Below are 18,119 nucleotides of genomic sequence, written 5' to 3'. Positions count from 1 at the left end.
AAATTAGAATAAGACCTGTACTCTAGTTAATAACATTGTATCAATGTTAATTTCCTGGTTTTGATTGTTGTATTATACTTATGTATGTACATTGTTAACATTAGGATAAGCTGCGTAAAGGGTAGTGTATGTGAATTCTGTACTATTTCTGCAACTTTTCTATATAAGTCAAAATTATTTCAAATAAGCTTTAAAATGCAATTGATTTCAAACAGATCAAGATTGGAGATTAACTGTTTATAATGCTATTTCTTTATCATAGTCCTTTGGATACAAAACCCGTCTGTCAAGTTTAATGCATATATATTAAAGCCCTGGTAAGTGTCCTCTAATTTGAAATTTTATTCATTCATGTAAGGGTTTGGCTAAAAAATATCTCTTCAAATGATCAACAAAAAGATTGTGTATGTTTGGGAGAATCTTAAGATATTTAAATAAAATAGAGAACACTGTAAGCAAAAATGACATACTAATCCAACTCATTCTTATTTCTTAAAGCATAAAAATACCATATATGATATTACCTGGCAGACAGTAGGTACTCAATAAAGAGTCAAACCTAAATGTTAAGATAAGTCTCTGAATGCCTTCCAGCAGTCAATAATTTGATGTTGGTGTCCTTATTCTCTCAATTAGCACAGATTACTGTGGTTTTTCTGTATAAAAGGACACAGAGAGGATCACGGGCACCTAGCTAAACTAGCTCTCAAGTGACTCTTTCTCAGCCAGGTCAGAAATGTCTGATTAAAGAATTTGATTTTTATGTTTGAATCAACTTGTCGATTGAGGCTTATTCTTTATCATTTTGCATTTCCAAACCATTAACTTCTGCATCTTAAAAAAATGCCTGGGTGCAGCTTTAAATTAAACTTTTCTTGTCTTACATCTTAAAGGTTGATTTAACAAGTGTGTGAGGAACACAAGCAATCTGATGCCCAGTGATCACAGATCAAATGGATAGGAATCGATGCATAGCACAAATTAAAGCGATTTTTAAAAAATCCTTAGGCACTCAGGAGAAATGGAATTTAATATCTACCAATTCCACATGGAAATTAAATGTATCCTGAAACTAACTTCTCCAAATGGAATTCAAAGGAAATGCAATAACTATTCAACACAATTCACTGTCAGATTTTATTTTTAAAATGTTGCATGGCCACTATTAAACTATTTGAAATGTTGATCTCAAAACCCAGGACTCCCATGTGGGTTAAGAAAAATAAATGTAAATCCTCCTGAAGAGACTGGAAGCCTGAATGCAGCCCATAGGCTCAACCTTTGATCGGAGCCACATGCAGCAACCTCAAATTATTGTTCTCAGGCTCGACCTTTCCTCTCACTTTGTTCTGGCAGCTTTCCAAAGAGGGACAGGTGGTTTTAGGGCATTTTCTTGGGTTACAAATCAAATAATATTTCACGGGTTTCACCTTTAATGGGCTAAGCAGAAGGCATTTGACAAAAGTCACCGTAGAGGTTTAGAGAAATAATTTATACTCTAGGGCATTCTTAAATCAGTAACTCGGCAATATGGGATTCAAAAAAAAAAAAAAAAAAATCTCACTGCTCCTTGCAATGTTGCATTGCAAAAGCTGTGTCGTGTATGTTTGTCTTGTTCCTTGGGGGGTGGACTCCATGTTCAGATACCAATGAAGGGATTACACTGGTCCTCACATGTGAAGTTTTCATTGGGGACAGTTGTGCTACAAGGCAGGCAAAGAAGTCAAGGGCTGCTTCCTGATACAAGGTATTCTTGCCCGTGAAGAAAATGAATACCCTGGGGCAGGTCTTTTAATAAAACTAACAAATTTCATGCCTGAACTTGAAATCCAGAACTTGGGAGTGGCCAGAAACAAAGTAATCCTGGATTTCATGCATTGAGGATTGCAAAAGCCAAAGCTGATAGAAAATAAATTTCCTCTTGGATTGACTGAAATTATAAAATGTCAATGTGCATGATAAATATGACCATCCAGGGGTTCCTGAATCTTGAGAAAATATATTTGGGGGAGCAATCTGGGCCTGTCTCTGCTGAATCATTACGTTAAGCATTCTCATATTTGTACAGTTGACATTCTAACTATACTTAATTACAGAGGTTGGGGATTATAGATAGAGGCTCATTCAGAGAATACATACTGATGAGCAGGGTGTTAAATATTTAACATTTAGAGGTGAAGGCAGTAGAATTTCACAGGAAAGGAACATGCAGGCACCTGTGTGGTACCCAGGAGAGAGAATTTTGGGCACAATCTGTTGGAGTTGATTAGGGAAGTTGGCCACAGGACCGTTTGGGCTGTGGAAACCCTCCAATGGTTCTTGGCATCCCCAGCTCCTGTTCTGTAAACACTACTCCAGAACACTACTATTTTCATCATCCAATTGGATAGTCCCATTTTTTGGTACCACTGTTTCTCAAATCCAGCAAACCATAAACAGACTGAAGAAATCGATGTTTGCCATACCCCAGACTAGCTTCTATATTTGCTGACAGTACCATCTTTCTTGCGTGTGCTTATCTCAGTCTTATCTGATGAGTTTCTTTTCTTGCCCTCTACAGGTAGTCACCAATACTGAGGCATGAAGTCCTATAAATTTTTATTTCCAACTCTGCCATGAGTGCTGCCTTCCTTTCTCCTTCTTTTCTCCTTCCATGCTGAGATAACCCCTCCAGTCTCTACCACTAGTCACTCTACCACTAGAATCCATCCTTTACTTGGCTGCCACATTGCTACTTAGATCCTGCTCATCTCTGAATGAGATGATACCTGTGACTAGTCAGTGCCTACAAGACAAGAGAAAGTCAACTATTTGACCTCTCTTTCAATGTGTAAGCAGTCCAATCCCGACCAATCTTACCTCCCAGCACACACCAGCAAGTACTTTTTTTCAGTTTGGTTTCCTGAGCACATCATGCTTATTCTAACTTACATACTACTAGTTTCCCAACCTGGTCTCACCAAGTGCTTATGCACTTGAGCAAGGGCAAGTTCATCTCTACTGGGATAAATCCCATCTCCCAGGAATTTAGGCAAATCCAGAGCAGGGAAAAGAAGAAGCTAGCTTGATGAAATGCACTTCCTTTAATCTTGTACCTTCATTTCTTACTGATAACCTCTCCTCTGACCATTTTCCTGTGGTTTTCAGCCCACCCTGTTCTCTTTTCTATGTTTCTGGTACCTGATGTTCTCCCACCTCTTTGCCTACTCTGTTGCTTTCTACTTTCTTTACTATTTTTTAAATACTTTATTTACTTATTTATGAGAGAGAGAGAGAGAGAGAGACAATGAGCAGGGGGAAGAGCAGACTTCGTGCTGAGCACAGAGCCCGATGCGGGGCTTGATCTCAGGGTCCTGAGATCATGACCTGAGCTGAAACCAAGAGTCGGATGCTTAACTGACTGAGCCACCCAGGAGCCCCTGCTTTCTCCTTTCTATTTTCTTCATACCTTCACAGGCTATTCACCTGAATAGGGAACCACGGTGCTTCTCCTTCAGCGCTCTCTCTGTGGACACATCTCAACCCCTCAGATTTACATGCATTATCTAGTTTAATCCATACAGTGCTAAGAGGTAGGTACTATTATCTCTGGTTTACTGATGAGAAAAGTGAGATTTATGAAGGTTAATAATGTTCCCCAAGTAACACACAGGTAATAAATGGTAACAAACTGAGGGTTGCCGAAAGGGAGGTGGATAAGGGGATGGGGTAACTGGGTGATGGGCATTAAGGAGGGCACATGATGGGATGAGCACTGGTGTCATACGCAACTGATGAATCATAGAACACTACATCAAAAACTAATGATGTACTATATGTTGGCTAAAAGATTTTAAATTAAAAAAAAATGGTGAAGTCAGGATTTGAACTCATGCAGCAATTCAAGGACTACTGCTCTTAACTATGTTGTCTTCACTTAACCAAACTCCCACTTTGAAAATATACATTTCATCTCTTTGGAAAATTACAATTTTCAAGGATCAGGCGGTACAGTTTTTATTTCTTTTATGTCTACCATATGCACAGTCTAGATCTAAGCACGAAAAAGGTGTCTAATAAATAACTTTTGAAGATAATCAGACATACTCAGATGCTGAGCCACGTCATGGACATTTTAGGTGTTTTAATGGTCTAAACCTACAGTGTCCAACATAGTAGCTGCGAGTCATATATAGTGATTAAAATGTAAATTAATTAAAAATAAATGAAAAATTTATCTTCTCAGAAACACTAGCCATATATTAGATGTTCAACAGCCACATGTGACTAAATTTAGATTACCTAAAATGAAATAAAATAAAAACTCAGTTTTTTAGTCTCACTAGATATATTTCAAGTGCTCAGTAGCCACATGTGGCTAGTGCTACTATCTTGGACAATACAGACACAGAACATTTCCATCGTTACAGAAGATTCTATTAGATAGTGCTGGCAATACTCTATTTCTCCCAACATACCCCATCAACCTATGTAGCCAGAGACTAAGGGTTACTTCCTAAACACTTAGTAGGAATTAATTTGTTCATGGTTAAGAATCTGGGCTCTAAAGCCAAATCCTGGCATTGCAATTGACAAGTTATATGACCTTGGACATGTCACTTAATTTATCTGGTTTCAGTTTTCCCATCTGTGGGGATCATAATGGGGATCATAATATTAACTACTTCATAGGATTGTTTTAAGGATTAAAGGTGTAAAGTGATTACATACTACCTGGTGTAAAGCAAGTGTCAAATCACTGTTAGCTCCAGATGGAACTCAGAAGCATAGAGAATAAAGGTTCTTACAACTCTTTCATAGTTTTAGAATTTGGATACTATGATTGTAATTGCATAGCAAGACACATTTAAACATTCTTTCATGGACAACCTCGGGAAATACATATCTGGATCTTCAACTGATAAAGGCATTATTAGGCACATATTAAATTCGGTCACCAAGAACTTGCCAAATACTTCATTATTCAATAGACACAGTGATTCAATAAAAAATACTACAAGGCTGATTAATGAAGGGACTTATGTATTTCACTTTATGGAATTACCTTCTAGAAGTCAGCTTCTATGCATGATCCATACCCTCAAAATGCACTGAGTATTGGTATTTGCAGAATTATTCCTAACATTCTTAGGACTATTGACAATTTCAGTTCTCCCCTCTGGCTGGGTATTACCCATAGATTTTGGACTATGGAATATGTTTCTATGACTATGTCAACACAGAAGAGTTTGGAACACTTAATACTGAGTAGTTTGGAACACTAAACTATTTTACAAACAAGGAATTAATGTAACAATAATCAAGGGCATTGAATTTGGAAAACCATGGAGGCACATGCACAAGTGATAATATCAAGGGCTTCAAACAGCCTTCACCAGCAGTTGATGGCTGTAGATTTTGAGAGTACTCTTCCTATTGAAGTCAATGAATTCTCTTATGGAACATGGTCCTGCTTCCCTGGGAGGAAAGACTTCAAGCTCACGGGAAACTACCAGAGGCATAGATGTAGGGCTGAGATAGGGCAGGGTCAGTTTCTGATTGAGCCGATCTGAAACCACATCAGCTGTGGTGATCCTTGTTACATCCCAAGGTCTCGCACATCCACTAATTTATTCATGGCCATTGGACAATATTCTTAGGCCTCTCATTATTTTGGTTCATCTCCTAAGCATTGAGATTTTAGTAGTGAATACTGACTGACTTTTTTGACATTTAATTATCAGTGTTATTTTTCTAGAAGATCCCGAACCTTAAAGAATAAAAATGTGATGCATAGAGATGCATCCCCTTTTGGTGTAATGTCATATATTCAATGACTTGTTTTCATTTCTTTTTGTAATTTTCACTTTTTCAGAGGTTATAATAAAGAACATTCTTAGTGTAGCAAATTATTTAAATCCATGCAAAGAAAAAAAATTGAGGGCATATCTTTTTTTTATGTGGGATTTATATATAAGCTGTTATTTGAAGGACAAGGAATATTTCATGCTCAATTTTAATTTAAATTCTCTCCTGGCTACCTTACCAAGTATCTGTAGGCATGATATTTTTAAATGAATTATAAGCTCAAAGTTTTCATATATCATGAAGGTTCTCAAAGTTTAAATTACTCCCAAGGACATTTATATCTATTTCCCCTCTAGAGTAACCAATGAAAACATGCCTTTAACCATCAGAATAATTCATGGGCCATCTCTTCTAACCTGGCTTCCACTCTTGATTCCTTGGAGGGTTGTTCATAATAAACAAGCCACAAAGACAAGATGAAGATAGTAAGTTTCTAAAAGTCTCTATAATTGTTATAGAAACAAGCCTGAGGAAAATTAAAACTAATTTCAAAAATGACTCAAACATAAAGACATGATCAGCAGTTCTACTCCTGAGACAATCATGAATTAAAGGAGCTTTTAGAGCAATTGGAAGATCTATCTATCTGTAGATAGATAGATAATATGTACATTTAATTATACATACATACATAAAGGTAAATGTATGTTTACAGGAAAAGAAATCTAAGTACCCTCATTAACACTACTATTTTTTTTATTTTAAAGATTTTTATTTTTATTTGAGAGAGAAAGAGAGAGTGAACGGGTCGGGGGGAGGGGCGGAGGGAGAGGGAGAAGCAGACTCCCTTCTGAGCAAGGAGCCTGATGGGGAGGGCTGGAGTCCAAGACCCTGGGATCATGACCTGAGCCGAAGGCAGACGCTTAACCAACTGAGCCACCCAGGCGCCCAACACTACTATTATTAAGACATTTAATAGAACATTGCAACATCACACAGGATTTATTATTTGGGTTAAAATAAAGATTTTCACTTTGGCTGCTAATCAGGACTTTTACAGTGATCTAAATGCCTCAGAAGGTAACCCTTTCCTTTATTCTATTAAATCAGTCACCGTCTGAAAGACTTTTTGGTTATGGTAGCCCTGGGACTTGTTATAAGTTTGCTATTTGTGAAGAGCCACATAGTTGAATGCTTTCTTTAACAATCCACTTATTTAGCTCTATTTATATTTCTTATTTTCTGGTTTCTACAACACAACAATTTCTTCTACCTCATGCTACTCTTATTTCCTGGGATTGAAACTGTTAAGAAAGTCATCAGACTAATGTTCATAGTGTTTGAATTTTACTTGGGTTTCTGGGCCTTTTGGAATTCATTTAATTCCATTCTAAGGAATCATCAAATATTTTCTCTCAGCATGCCAAGAGCCAGACATCCTGTGTTTTAGTTTAAAGTTGAGACATAACAGTGAAAACGATCACAATTCATTAAAATCAGATGTCCATCATTAAAAACAAGGTCCTTTGGATATAAATTAAGCCATTTACCTATAGAAAACACTGAAATTGAAGTGTAAATTAGAAGCAAAATCCCCAATACAAAGGCAATTCTCATCATTTGTGATATGGCTCTGCTTTATCCTGGCAAACTAAATCCTTCTGTTGCTGGTTCTCATAGAAATTGGAGTGCTTAATAAGGCACAAGAAGTATTTCAGTGAACTTCCTATTAAAAATGGAACATCTTGTAGCCTAAAGAATGTTCTCCTTGCAAAAATAGGTATGCCTTGGTACAGGCGATTGGTTGGTGTGATCATTGATAGCACCACGGACTCCAACTTGAAGGTCTAGTTCAGAATATCATATTTGCAGTCGTCAGTAATTATAAGCTTAATAGGAGTTGAATATGTGGGAACTGGAGTAGATGTTTGTATAAGAGTTGGCACTGAGGGCAAAGGAAATGCATGCACCTTTGAATGACTACTTGTCTTTTGCACCAAATAATTTTAAGATTGATGTGCTTTGCCTGCTTTGATCCTTGGGAAAATCTTCCTGATGGAGAACAGAAATTTCAGTCCCATGAATCGCTTGAGTTGTTGCCTCAAGATGAACATTAGTAAGCGTTCAGAGGTGAGGAAACGCCTGCTTCTCTGTTTGCTGAACAGCCTCTGACATTATATCACCCTTAAGGCATTAACCCGATTGCACCACATAAAAACACTTTTCACATATGCAGAGTTCAGAAGTAAACCGTTCTCTAAACATAAGATATTGAGAGCAAATGTGAAAGGCTGCTGGGTACCATCTAACTGTTTTCTTTCTCTCTCTCTCTCTTTCTTTCTTTCTCTTTTTTTCCCCTCACTGAGTAGTTAGTACTGCTTGTGCATTCTGCTAGCATTACAGAGAGAACACAGCATATGATAAATGTCCATGAGAAATGAGAAATACCGAATCAATGAATATAAAAGGAAGGCAGGGAGTTGGGTGGGGTTAGATTTCAACTGATAGAAAATGAAGTGTTTTATTTATTTATTTTTTAAATCTCTCTTGGTGCTTTTAGGAATGTACAAGGGCAAAAGCAAGTTCTATAGCTAACAGTGAGATCAGATTCTAAAATAATTGCTTTGGCTTTTGTTCCTCAATTTAAGAGTTGTGTTTCTAGACTGTATTAGTGAATAGGTTCTTGTCTTATACAAGGCGGAGACTAAGAAACCCTGAAGCTTGCTGCTAAATATAATTCTTAAATTTTTCTTTCTCTTTGGTTGAAAGGAAATCATTTTCTATGTTTTGGGTCTAGAGGTTTTTAAAACATGGCATTTTAGGATCTATCAGCTGGAGTCATATCATATTTACTATGGAATTCTTTGTCACTAAAAAATTGATCAGATTTATATTATGGAATTTCATGCTTAAGAGAGTCTTTGAGAGATGAGCATCTTATACAAATGTTTGAAATAGTTCTTCGTGTTTATTTTATATCCTGCTGAAATGCAACATCACACAGTCCTGTGTAGTTTAGAAAAAGAGAACTCAAGTTTATTTACTAGGAACACTAAATGTTTATCTAGCAACATGCGCAAACACAAAGATGTGAATATACTAAGTACCTTGAGGACAAACAACTCTTTCAGGTCCTGAGAAAGTCATTTGTGCCCCGAAGTGGCCATTTATTACATGATACTAGTTATTTGACTGACCTACCACAGCTTGCTGGCAGCTAGCTCTAATTTATACCTTGATGGCAGCTATCACCATGAAGGAACCACGTTCATTATCTGATTTGTTTCTGCCATCCCTGCACTCTTGAGTCCATTAACAACAGAGATATGTGTTTTTTAAATTACTGAATTAGTCATACTTCCATTAAAAGAGTAGACCTACAAAGTAAAATGGAGCAGACTCTTACGACATTCCCTTCCATTTCTCTGTCTAGCTGTTCATTGATTTCAACAGAGAACATACAGGGGGCTCTCTTCTCAGCAGGCAGGCCCTTGTCCACTCTCCTCCCGTGCTGAAACCAGGACAGGGTCCGTGCCAGGCACTCGGTAAACACGTGTTGTCTTCATGACTCTCGGGAGATGAACGGATGATACCCGGAGCAGGGGCTCTTGGCTAGGCACAGGTGTAGTGCCCACCGGGGACCTCATGTTTGATGCTCTCATGAATATTTGGGGCCTCTACAGTATTGCAGCAATTCTACATGTTATGGCTACCCAGCATCAATTATGTCTGACAATGCTAATTCAGGACAGTCTTATTTACTCTTCTAGATCTACCAAGGTAGGGCTTCCCTGACACCCTAGTCTAGATTAAGTCCCCCTGCTCAGTAGATGCTTAGCATCCTGTGCTTCTATTTTCCTAAAATAGGGATAAATCACAGTTGATTATAACTCAATGAACTGCATTAAGTTCCCCTAGGGTAAAAAACATACTCAATTGAGTAAAAGCTAGACACATATATTTTTTTACCTTAGGGGAAAAAATTTTTTTTTACCCTAGTGAGTTGCCAATTAATAGGTTAGGATTATTAGAGTCTTACCAACTGGGATAGCCTAAAATATTAGGCTGCAATGTCGGTACACAAACATCTTCAGGTCTCAGTTTTATGGAACGATAGTGATGCTAGTCTTATACTTGCATTAGTAAACATCCTCAAATATTTTAGTGATAAAAAATATTACAAAACAAACAGAATTCCTGCCTTTGGTCTCATCAGCATTTCCCTCCCCACATCCTTTTTTTCCTCTCTCTGGTTCTCACAGTCTATAAAGTCTTAGAAGGTACCAGATGTTTGGAGGAGGCTGCCCCACACATCCAAGATTTTATTTTATTTTATTTTTTTAAGATTTTATTTATTTATTTGAGAAAGAGAGAGCACGAGAGGGGGGAGGGTCAGAGGGAGAGGCAGACTCCCCGCCAAGCAGGGAGCCCGATTCGGGACTCGATTCCGGGACTCCAGGATCATGACCTGAGCCGAAGGCAGTTGCTCAACTGACTGAGCCACCCAGGCGCTCCACATCCTAGATTTTAAAGTGGATGCAAGATTTATTGCAGCTACACAAATGTAATTTCAGCCTTAACTTCTGAGCTCCTGAGCTAGGAGTAATCTGCACCATGGCCCCTTGTCAAACAGAACAGCTCTTATCTGTGGAGTATTGGTATCAATGCCAAACACTCCAAATAACCACAGGATATTACTGAAAACAAATTCTGCCCACACACTGTTTCCCTTTAGGAAATTTTAATTTACATAAACATTTTCTGAGAAAACGCTTTTGCATTCAGGCAACATTCAAAGGCTAGGCTGGAATCAGCTGAGTATAAATTGACAGCAACACCTGGGGTAGGCGCCCAAGCAGTGCCTGTCAATGCCTCAAACTATATTGTTCTCTTACTGCATTGTGCCTGGTAGTGAGAGCAGACTGCACCCCACTCTTGTGTCCCTGGGGTCCTGCCTAGCTCAGGGGTGTGGCCTAGCATGCCCATCTGCTTAGGTGCCCCAAGTTGAGGCTGGGCTGGGCTCGGTCCTGGGGAATCCCACATGCTTCTAGAAAGCAGCTGACAGTTCTGGCAGAGGTCAACTGAGACTTTCATGTTCTCTAAAATGGGTCTAGCAGCAACTTCTCCAAAGTTGTCAGTAACTTTTCAAAAAAACCGAAAAAGCTCTTTATCTAAAATTCTTTTTCCTACAACAGTTAGTTGATAAAAATTTTTTGAACACCCACTCTGTGCAGGGCACAGAATTAAACGTCCTCAAGGAAAACTATGGAAATGCATCCCGAGTAGACTCCTGATTGTTTTCTAGGATTACAAAGAAGTGAAAATTGACAAACTATAGAACTTCAGAAGAGAATGGAATGCCACTGGGGTTTTTAGCTGAACACTTAAAACATTTCATTTTGTCCATGAATCGCCTTTCTTTTGACAAACCCAACAACTGAATTCAAAATAATTACAGCTCATTTGCAATTAATTTGTGGCATAGTAAAGATCATGAGAATGTGCTACCAGTTCAATTCTTGCTTTTATTGACCATTGATTGCATGCCACTATTAACATTTTTGATGAGCACATAATAAAAAAAACACCATAAAAATGTATAAGCTGAGACATGAATGTAGCAGACAGAGACGGCGCATTCGACCCAGCAACAGGAGGGAAGGGGATTGATGAAAAGATGGGAGAAGCCCAAGAGTGATGGGCTACAGATGCCAGCCAGAGAGAGGGCTTTATATGTAATTACTGTTGGGATACTGATTTGCTCAGTGGTCTTCCCTGCTGCCTTCATGAACCCTGTAGCCCTGTCATCTTGGATGCATATGTGTGGAAAACAGAGTTGGCACATTTGACTGATTTATGTCACTTCACTTCGGGACAAGGATTAGCAAGAACATATTTTGCTCCAAAAGTGTATGTTGGTGGTCACTTCTCAGTGCCATAGCAGAGCAAGAAAGAAAAAAGTAGGATTTTTCTCACTAATATCTGAGACTAATAAAAAACATGAGAAAGGGTATGAGATACATTAAGGGAGGGCTAACCACCAGGTTCCCTTTTCGTTAAAGTACATCCAACACACGGTGGGTTCAAATTTTAGTTTTTAAATCAAATGGCTTTCCAGACATTCAACTTCACATCTAATTGGCAACCAGGAAACCCAATTGATAGAAAGTATAAAGATTTGTTTTATGTTAAAATAGCCAGCACTGAGGAGAAAAAGCCAATAAGGTAGTCACCATTGCTCTTATAAGTTAAAAGCCTATAATCTCATTCTTAATCACGTCCTGCTCTAAGTAACAAAATCTGCATGCCCGCTTTCATCAATAAGGTGCAGGCTGAGCAAAGATAATTTAACTGTGCTATAAATTCGGGTACTTTCAACCAAAAAGTATGAAAAATCTGTATGACTCAAAGGGGGATGCTATGAAGTTTAATCTGGTTTTAAAATATGCAAATATTTTTAGATTTCTTGATGACAGTACTTTTTGATTAGCATTATTTGGATAGAGTGTCTTTGCCAAAATTAATCTAAATATATGTTCTAGAAGATCAAGTTATTCTTATATTTTTTTAATTCATACTCCCGTCCAAAATCTTAGCAAAGAATCATATCGTGTTTGAGTCAGAAGAGTACCTTAATGATTAACTTTTTTAAACACTTCCTCATTTTTCAAATAAAGTAACCCAAGATCATGCAAACAGATTTTATACTCCCACTACAGGGAGAGAGAACAGCACTTCAATTTATTCTCTCTGAAATGATTTCTGGGGTTTTGTTAGATGAGTTCCATTTGAATATACCCACTCTCAAATCTTTTTTTAAAACTTCAAAACCATTTTCTTTGGCGTTCCTAAGCATAATAGCATGTTAGCCGGTGGGTGACAGAGCCAAAGCCGAAGGCTTGTAACCTAAGCACATCTTTGTACAAGGGGCTTAGGTTTCGCTCCATTCCAACACCTCCTAGATCTTTTTTCCCTCCCACCGGAATCTTAGATGTCAGAAGGCGTTAGGCGTGCCTTCTGGTTTCGAGGTTTGCATAAATGATGCGGCTGACGGGAGCCTCCGTGCCACTCTGCCTGTCACCACGCAATTGCAGTAAGTGCAATTGAAAGTACTTTTATTTGAAGGCCATTTGACACAGGGGGAGAAAACACATTCTTTCAAGGCCTGTGTATTTTCCTGGGAGCAGCCTGCCTGTAAAATGTGTCTTTTTATCCTTGGATAGCAATTTGGGAAATATCTTTTGGCAGTGCGACTCCTTGAGCGATTTCTGCAACTCAGGACGAGAGCCCTGACTCCCCAGACCTTCGCTGCATCTTCCCCACCCTCTCTCCTACTTTCAAAAGACAGCAAGGCTGTTGGGCGCCCGTGCGCCGGAAGCATTCTTCTCCACAGAATGAGGAAGAAAATTTGCATATTTTAGCAAAAATATTGAGCTAGTTTCATCATGGACGTTTAAGGAGTGGTTTACTAATATCTGTGACTATGTTGAGGTAATACGAATAAGAGCCAGTGCTGTGGATTTGTTTTTAATGAGATTTTTGTTTTTTCTTCCCCTAACTTGTCCCTTTCCACAGGAGCTCCCAGAAAGTCAACAAGAGTACTTTTCCCTGTCAGAGAGATCAGCGAATTCAGTACAGGACCGTCCTTCACAACATACCAGGATTTCTTCTTATTGTTATTATTTTGGATTTAGAAAAAGAAGAAAAAATGCAAAATAATGTCAACACCTCCCCGGTGTTGTACGTAATCCTCGTGGGCTCCATACGCCATCACGACGTCGGAGCCGCCCACCCGGCCCGAGATCTACGTCACCGTCATGACGTCACGGCTCCGCGGCAACGCCCCTTACCTATGAACAGATTCCATTCAGTGTCCAGATCAGCCTGGTTGGCCAGGCAGCCCTTCATGACGTTGAGGCAGTAGTTCTTGCAAGGTCTCACCGTGGGAAGACCCCGGCAGTACGGGCAGTACAGCATCTTCATGAGGGCTCGGATGCACCCCGGGGTTGGGCTGACCTACCGATCGGTTGAGAAGAAAAAGAAAATCATTAATAAGAAGGGCGGGAGGGAGACAAAGAAAAGATGTAACCCGTTTTCTCCTTGAAAAAGAAAAAGGAGAAATGGCTCTGAGAAACGCCAGCAGCCGCGGAGCAAAGCAGCTATTAGGATCTTAACCCTTTGTCATACTCGATCTCCAAGCCAGGCAGGTCGACATGGCAGTAACCAATTTTCGTGAGATGTCCCCGTCCACATGTTGATATCTGTGTCATTGTAACCCAGCCCTAAAACCTGGACGCTGTTGCAGTGCCGTAGCACGTGAAATGAGATAATGCACGTGAAAGCAATTTGCAAAGTTAAAAGCTCCATAAAAATGTAGGTATGATTAAAGTTTGATGTGACACCTTTCGAAAGTTTTCCAACTGGTTATTTGACCCTGTTTCTAAAGGAGGCTGGCAGATCTACTTCCTTTGTACGTCACTTATTAAAAAGGATCGATATCAACTTGTCTGGCATTTCTAAGACCCAGGCCTGCTTAGAAGCAATGGGAACTGCCGAGAGAATGTCTTCAGGCATTTGAAGCTTTGCAGGTCTGGGAACTTTGTGGAAAATGGACCCAGGGTTGAATGTAAGGAGAAATCCTTGTAGTACTTCACAGGAGCTACTAATCAACCGACGATGAAGTGGCATTTGCCTTGAATATGAAAAGCTGAGGTGCTTCTAAGTTAATCAATTCTAAGCCAATAAAATCTCTTTTGGACTCATTAAAAATTCTAACTTGACTTGAAGAGGAAAGATTATGTAAAACAGCATGGACCAACAACGGAAGAAAATACAGAAAGTTCTTTTTATGACTAGACACAAAATTACTATCGTATTTATCTGGTTAGTGCCATTTAATTTTGGTGTCTTAGTCAAGTAACCATATGTTGCTGTTCTTGTGTTCTAGATCTGAGGACAAGCCTAACTTGTATCATTTGGATCTGTCAGAGAGTCACAATCTTATCAGACATACTGACGAAGCATAATATCAATGTAAAGGTAAGACAATGAAAGGTAGTTCTGCATAAATAGGTACTTTCCACTACTAGAGCCAATCTCTTGTCATTTTATTCTTTACCTAGAAACCACACATGAATTTGTTTTTAGCTTTTTAACTTGAGTATAGTTGACACACAATTTACATTAGTTTCAGGTGTACAACACAGCAATTCAACTTCTCTACACCTTATGCTGTGCTCACCATCAGTGTGGCTACCATCTGTCCCCATACAACACTATTACAATACTATTGACTGTATTCCCTCTGCTGTACTTTCCATCTCTGTAGCTTATTCATTCGATAACTGGAAGCCTATATCCCCCATTCCCCTTCACCCACTTTGTCCATCACTCCTTTCCTTCTGGCAACCATCAGTCTGTTCTCTCTATTTAGAGGTCTTATTCTGCTTTTTGTTTGCTTATTCACTTGTTTTGTTTTTTTAGATTCCCCTTATGAGTGAAATCATATGGTATTTGTCTTTCAACAGCTTTGAGCTTTTTAATGCAAGGCTTTGTTTTTTTGTAACATTCTCTTACTTTTATGATGTAAACTGACAAAGCCCTTAATACATTATTTCAGAAAACGAAGCTATTTATTCATTTATTTAGGCACTGAAAATTCTGGTTGTTCTTTTGATTTTATTTCCAAAATTGTAAGAAGTTTCCAAATATACAGAAAAGTTGAAAGACTGTTATAATATATACCCATAGCCTCACTCCTAGATTATCATTTAACATTTTCTTATACTTGCTTTTTCATCTATCTGCCCATCCTTCAATCTATCCATTAATCACCTTATTTTTTATTCATTCAAAGTAATATCCTTTTGATTTTTACTTTTCCTTGTAGTTTAATGTTGGCTTTAATAAGATAGAATTAACATGATCAACAACAGAAAGTTAGCATATTAAGTACTCCAAATCAAAAAGTGCAGTAAAATATAATTGGCCTTACTTTACAAAGGTATTTAGAGAATGGTTTAGTATCCATTAATTTTACAACTTATTTTCCAACAACAGAACGAAACAAAACAAAAAACATAAGAACAAAATTGAGGAATCTGGTGGTTTTTAACTTGAGCACACATTTGTGTCATGATATCATCTCCTCCAGATAAGCTATTTTGTGAAAATGCCAAATTTTATCCACACCAGAGCAATAGTATCTTAAAACTTTCTTTCATCCACTTGTATCCCAAGTCATTCACGGATAATAGAGGAAAAAAATCTGTATTCTCCATACAGGATTTATGTGGAATTTCAAATTCTTGTGCGTTTTACTTATTTGCTTTGGTGGCAGTCCTACAAATTTGTGTCTGTAGGATTTTGTTTTCCACAGCCTCGTGACTTTTGTCCTGACCCTGATGCCTTTCTCCAGAGACCAGCCCTATTTTCAGCCGAGCTGGCTAAGCAATTTCTTCCTTTAACTCTGTTGGATTTTTGGTTTTCTGGCTGTTGGTATGACACAGTGCTTTGCTTCTCCCTCAGTATGCCAGTGTAAATCGGGAGCATTTGTCAATTACTAGGGATCTCTTAGGCAGTGTGGACTCCGTCATCATTATAACCTGCACTGCTCCGCAAAACATGCAGATCCTTAAAAGGCATTGTGATTATGATTCAGGTACTCAATAAGTGCTTTTGAATTGAACTCTCTATTGTGTTTCTCAATTTCTTGGCCACATTGATATTCAAAGAAAGACAGACAGATAGATTTATACATCTTAGCATTCAACTGTTACCTTTTAAGTTTGTTTTCAAAGGTAATTATTGATTGCATGAATTCCAAAGCCTTTCTGCTTTGTTTTGTTTTAAATTGTGTTGGAACCAGTACAGTTTTCTCAGTCTGACATTTTAGAAGAGTCTCCAACTCAGGGTAGCAACCAACAGAGGAAATTGAACATCCTTAATAATCCAAAAGAACAATGTTGTTCAAGTTAAATGTGGCTCTCTCAGTACCTTTGGAAATGACATCCCTCCTGGTCAAATAAAGGGCATTTGAAGAAGAAGAAAATGGAGTGTGGAGGATCAAAGTTTAAGCTTTCATGTTCACAGACCCATATTTCTTGAATTGACATACCTGCATGTGTGAATTAAAATAAAAAAAAATCATCACTTTAAACTGAAGACTTAGAAGTAAGCCTCTGAAAAGAAGGTTGCTTTAAATGCCAGTTGTGTGAGGGATATTTCCATTTTTAAATATTTAATAGTGTTTTATAATTGTGCTATAGTGATTTTAAAAAAATCTTTTTATTTTGAAATCAATATAGACGCATGAGATGCTGCAGAAATAGTAGAGTCCTGGGTACCCTTCACTCACCAATGTCACTTGATGGTGACATTTCAAAGAGCTGTGGTATGGGGCACCTGGGTGGCTCAGTCGGTTAAGCATCTGACTCTGGATTTTGGCTCAGGTCTGTGATCTCAGGGTCGTGGGATTGAGACCTGTGTCGGGCTCCACACTCACTGTGGAGTCTTTTTAAGATTCTCTCGATCTCTTTCTCTCTCTCTGCCCCTCCCCCTGCTCATGCTCTCTCTCTAAAATAAATAAATAGATCTTTTTAAAAAAAATAGCTGTGGCACAGTATCAAAACAAGGAAACTGGCCTTGGTATGTTGCCATGAACTAGTGTATAGCCCTTATTCAGTTTTCATGATTTTTTCAACCTGCATTCATTTGTGTGTGTGCACATATGTGTGTGCACACCTGCACAATTTTATTCCATATACAGACTTGTGTCATAACCACAACCAACATAGAGAACCTTTCATCACCACAAAAGAACTTCTTTGTGCTACCTCCTGTGCTACCCTGGTTCCTGTCACCTGGTAATAATCTATTTTCCATCTCTATAATGATATCATTTCAAAAATGTTAGATGAATGGAATCACATAGTTGTCACCTTTTGAGCTTTACTTTTTTTCTTTTTTTTAAACTGAGCATAATGCCTTTGAGGTCCATCGTTGTTCCATGTATTAATACCTCACTCCTTTTTATTGCTCACTTATAGTCCTTTGTTTGGCTGTAACAGGATTTGTTCAACTCTTCATTCACTGAAGGGTATCTGGGTTGTTCCAGTAGTTGGCTATTAGAAATAAAGTTTCTATGAGCATTCATGCACGGGTGTTTGCAAGAATGTAAGTTTCTGTTTCTCTGGGATAAATGCTCAAGAGTGCAACTGATGGGTCAATTTCTTGCATCTTGGGTTTAGTCTTTCTGTTAACTTCTTTTGAAGCTGTTTGTATACAATGACATTAATAATCATTTTACAGTTGGTATTATAATTGACAAGTTT

General features: G+C 38.3%; 1 protein-coding gene across 2 annotated transcripts in view; it reads right to left on the bottom strand.

Annotated features, from left to right (window-relative positions):
• GPC6 (glypican 6) overlaps positions 1-18,119 on the bottom strand; it is a 1,069,763-nt gene that overhangs the window by 335,153 nt on the left and 716,491 nt on the right. For both annotated transcript variants that reach the window (XM_088022217.1, XM_028112064.2), the window contains exon 4: positions 13,638-13,803. In XM_088022217.1, the coding sequence (XP_087878343.1) occupies positions 13,638-13,803 (166 nt within the window). The remainder of the gene's footprint in view (positions 1-13,637; positions 13,804-18,119) is intronic.

The sequence above is a fragment of the Eumetopias jubatus genome, unplaced genomic scaffold (genome assembly GCF_037043125.1).
Source record: "Eumetopias jubatus isolate StellerSeaLion01/CBP00866 unplaced genomic scaffold, mEumJub1_p1.0 scaffold_3, whole genome shotgun sequence".
NCBI lineage: Eukaryota > Metazoa > Chordata > Mammalia > Carnivora > Otariidae > Eumetopias > Eumetopias jubatus.
Note: the sequence above shows the minus strand (reverse complement) of the source record. Positions and strands in the feature narration are given on the sequence as shown.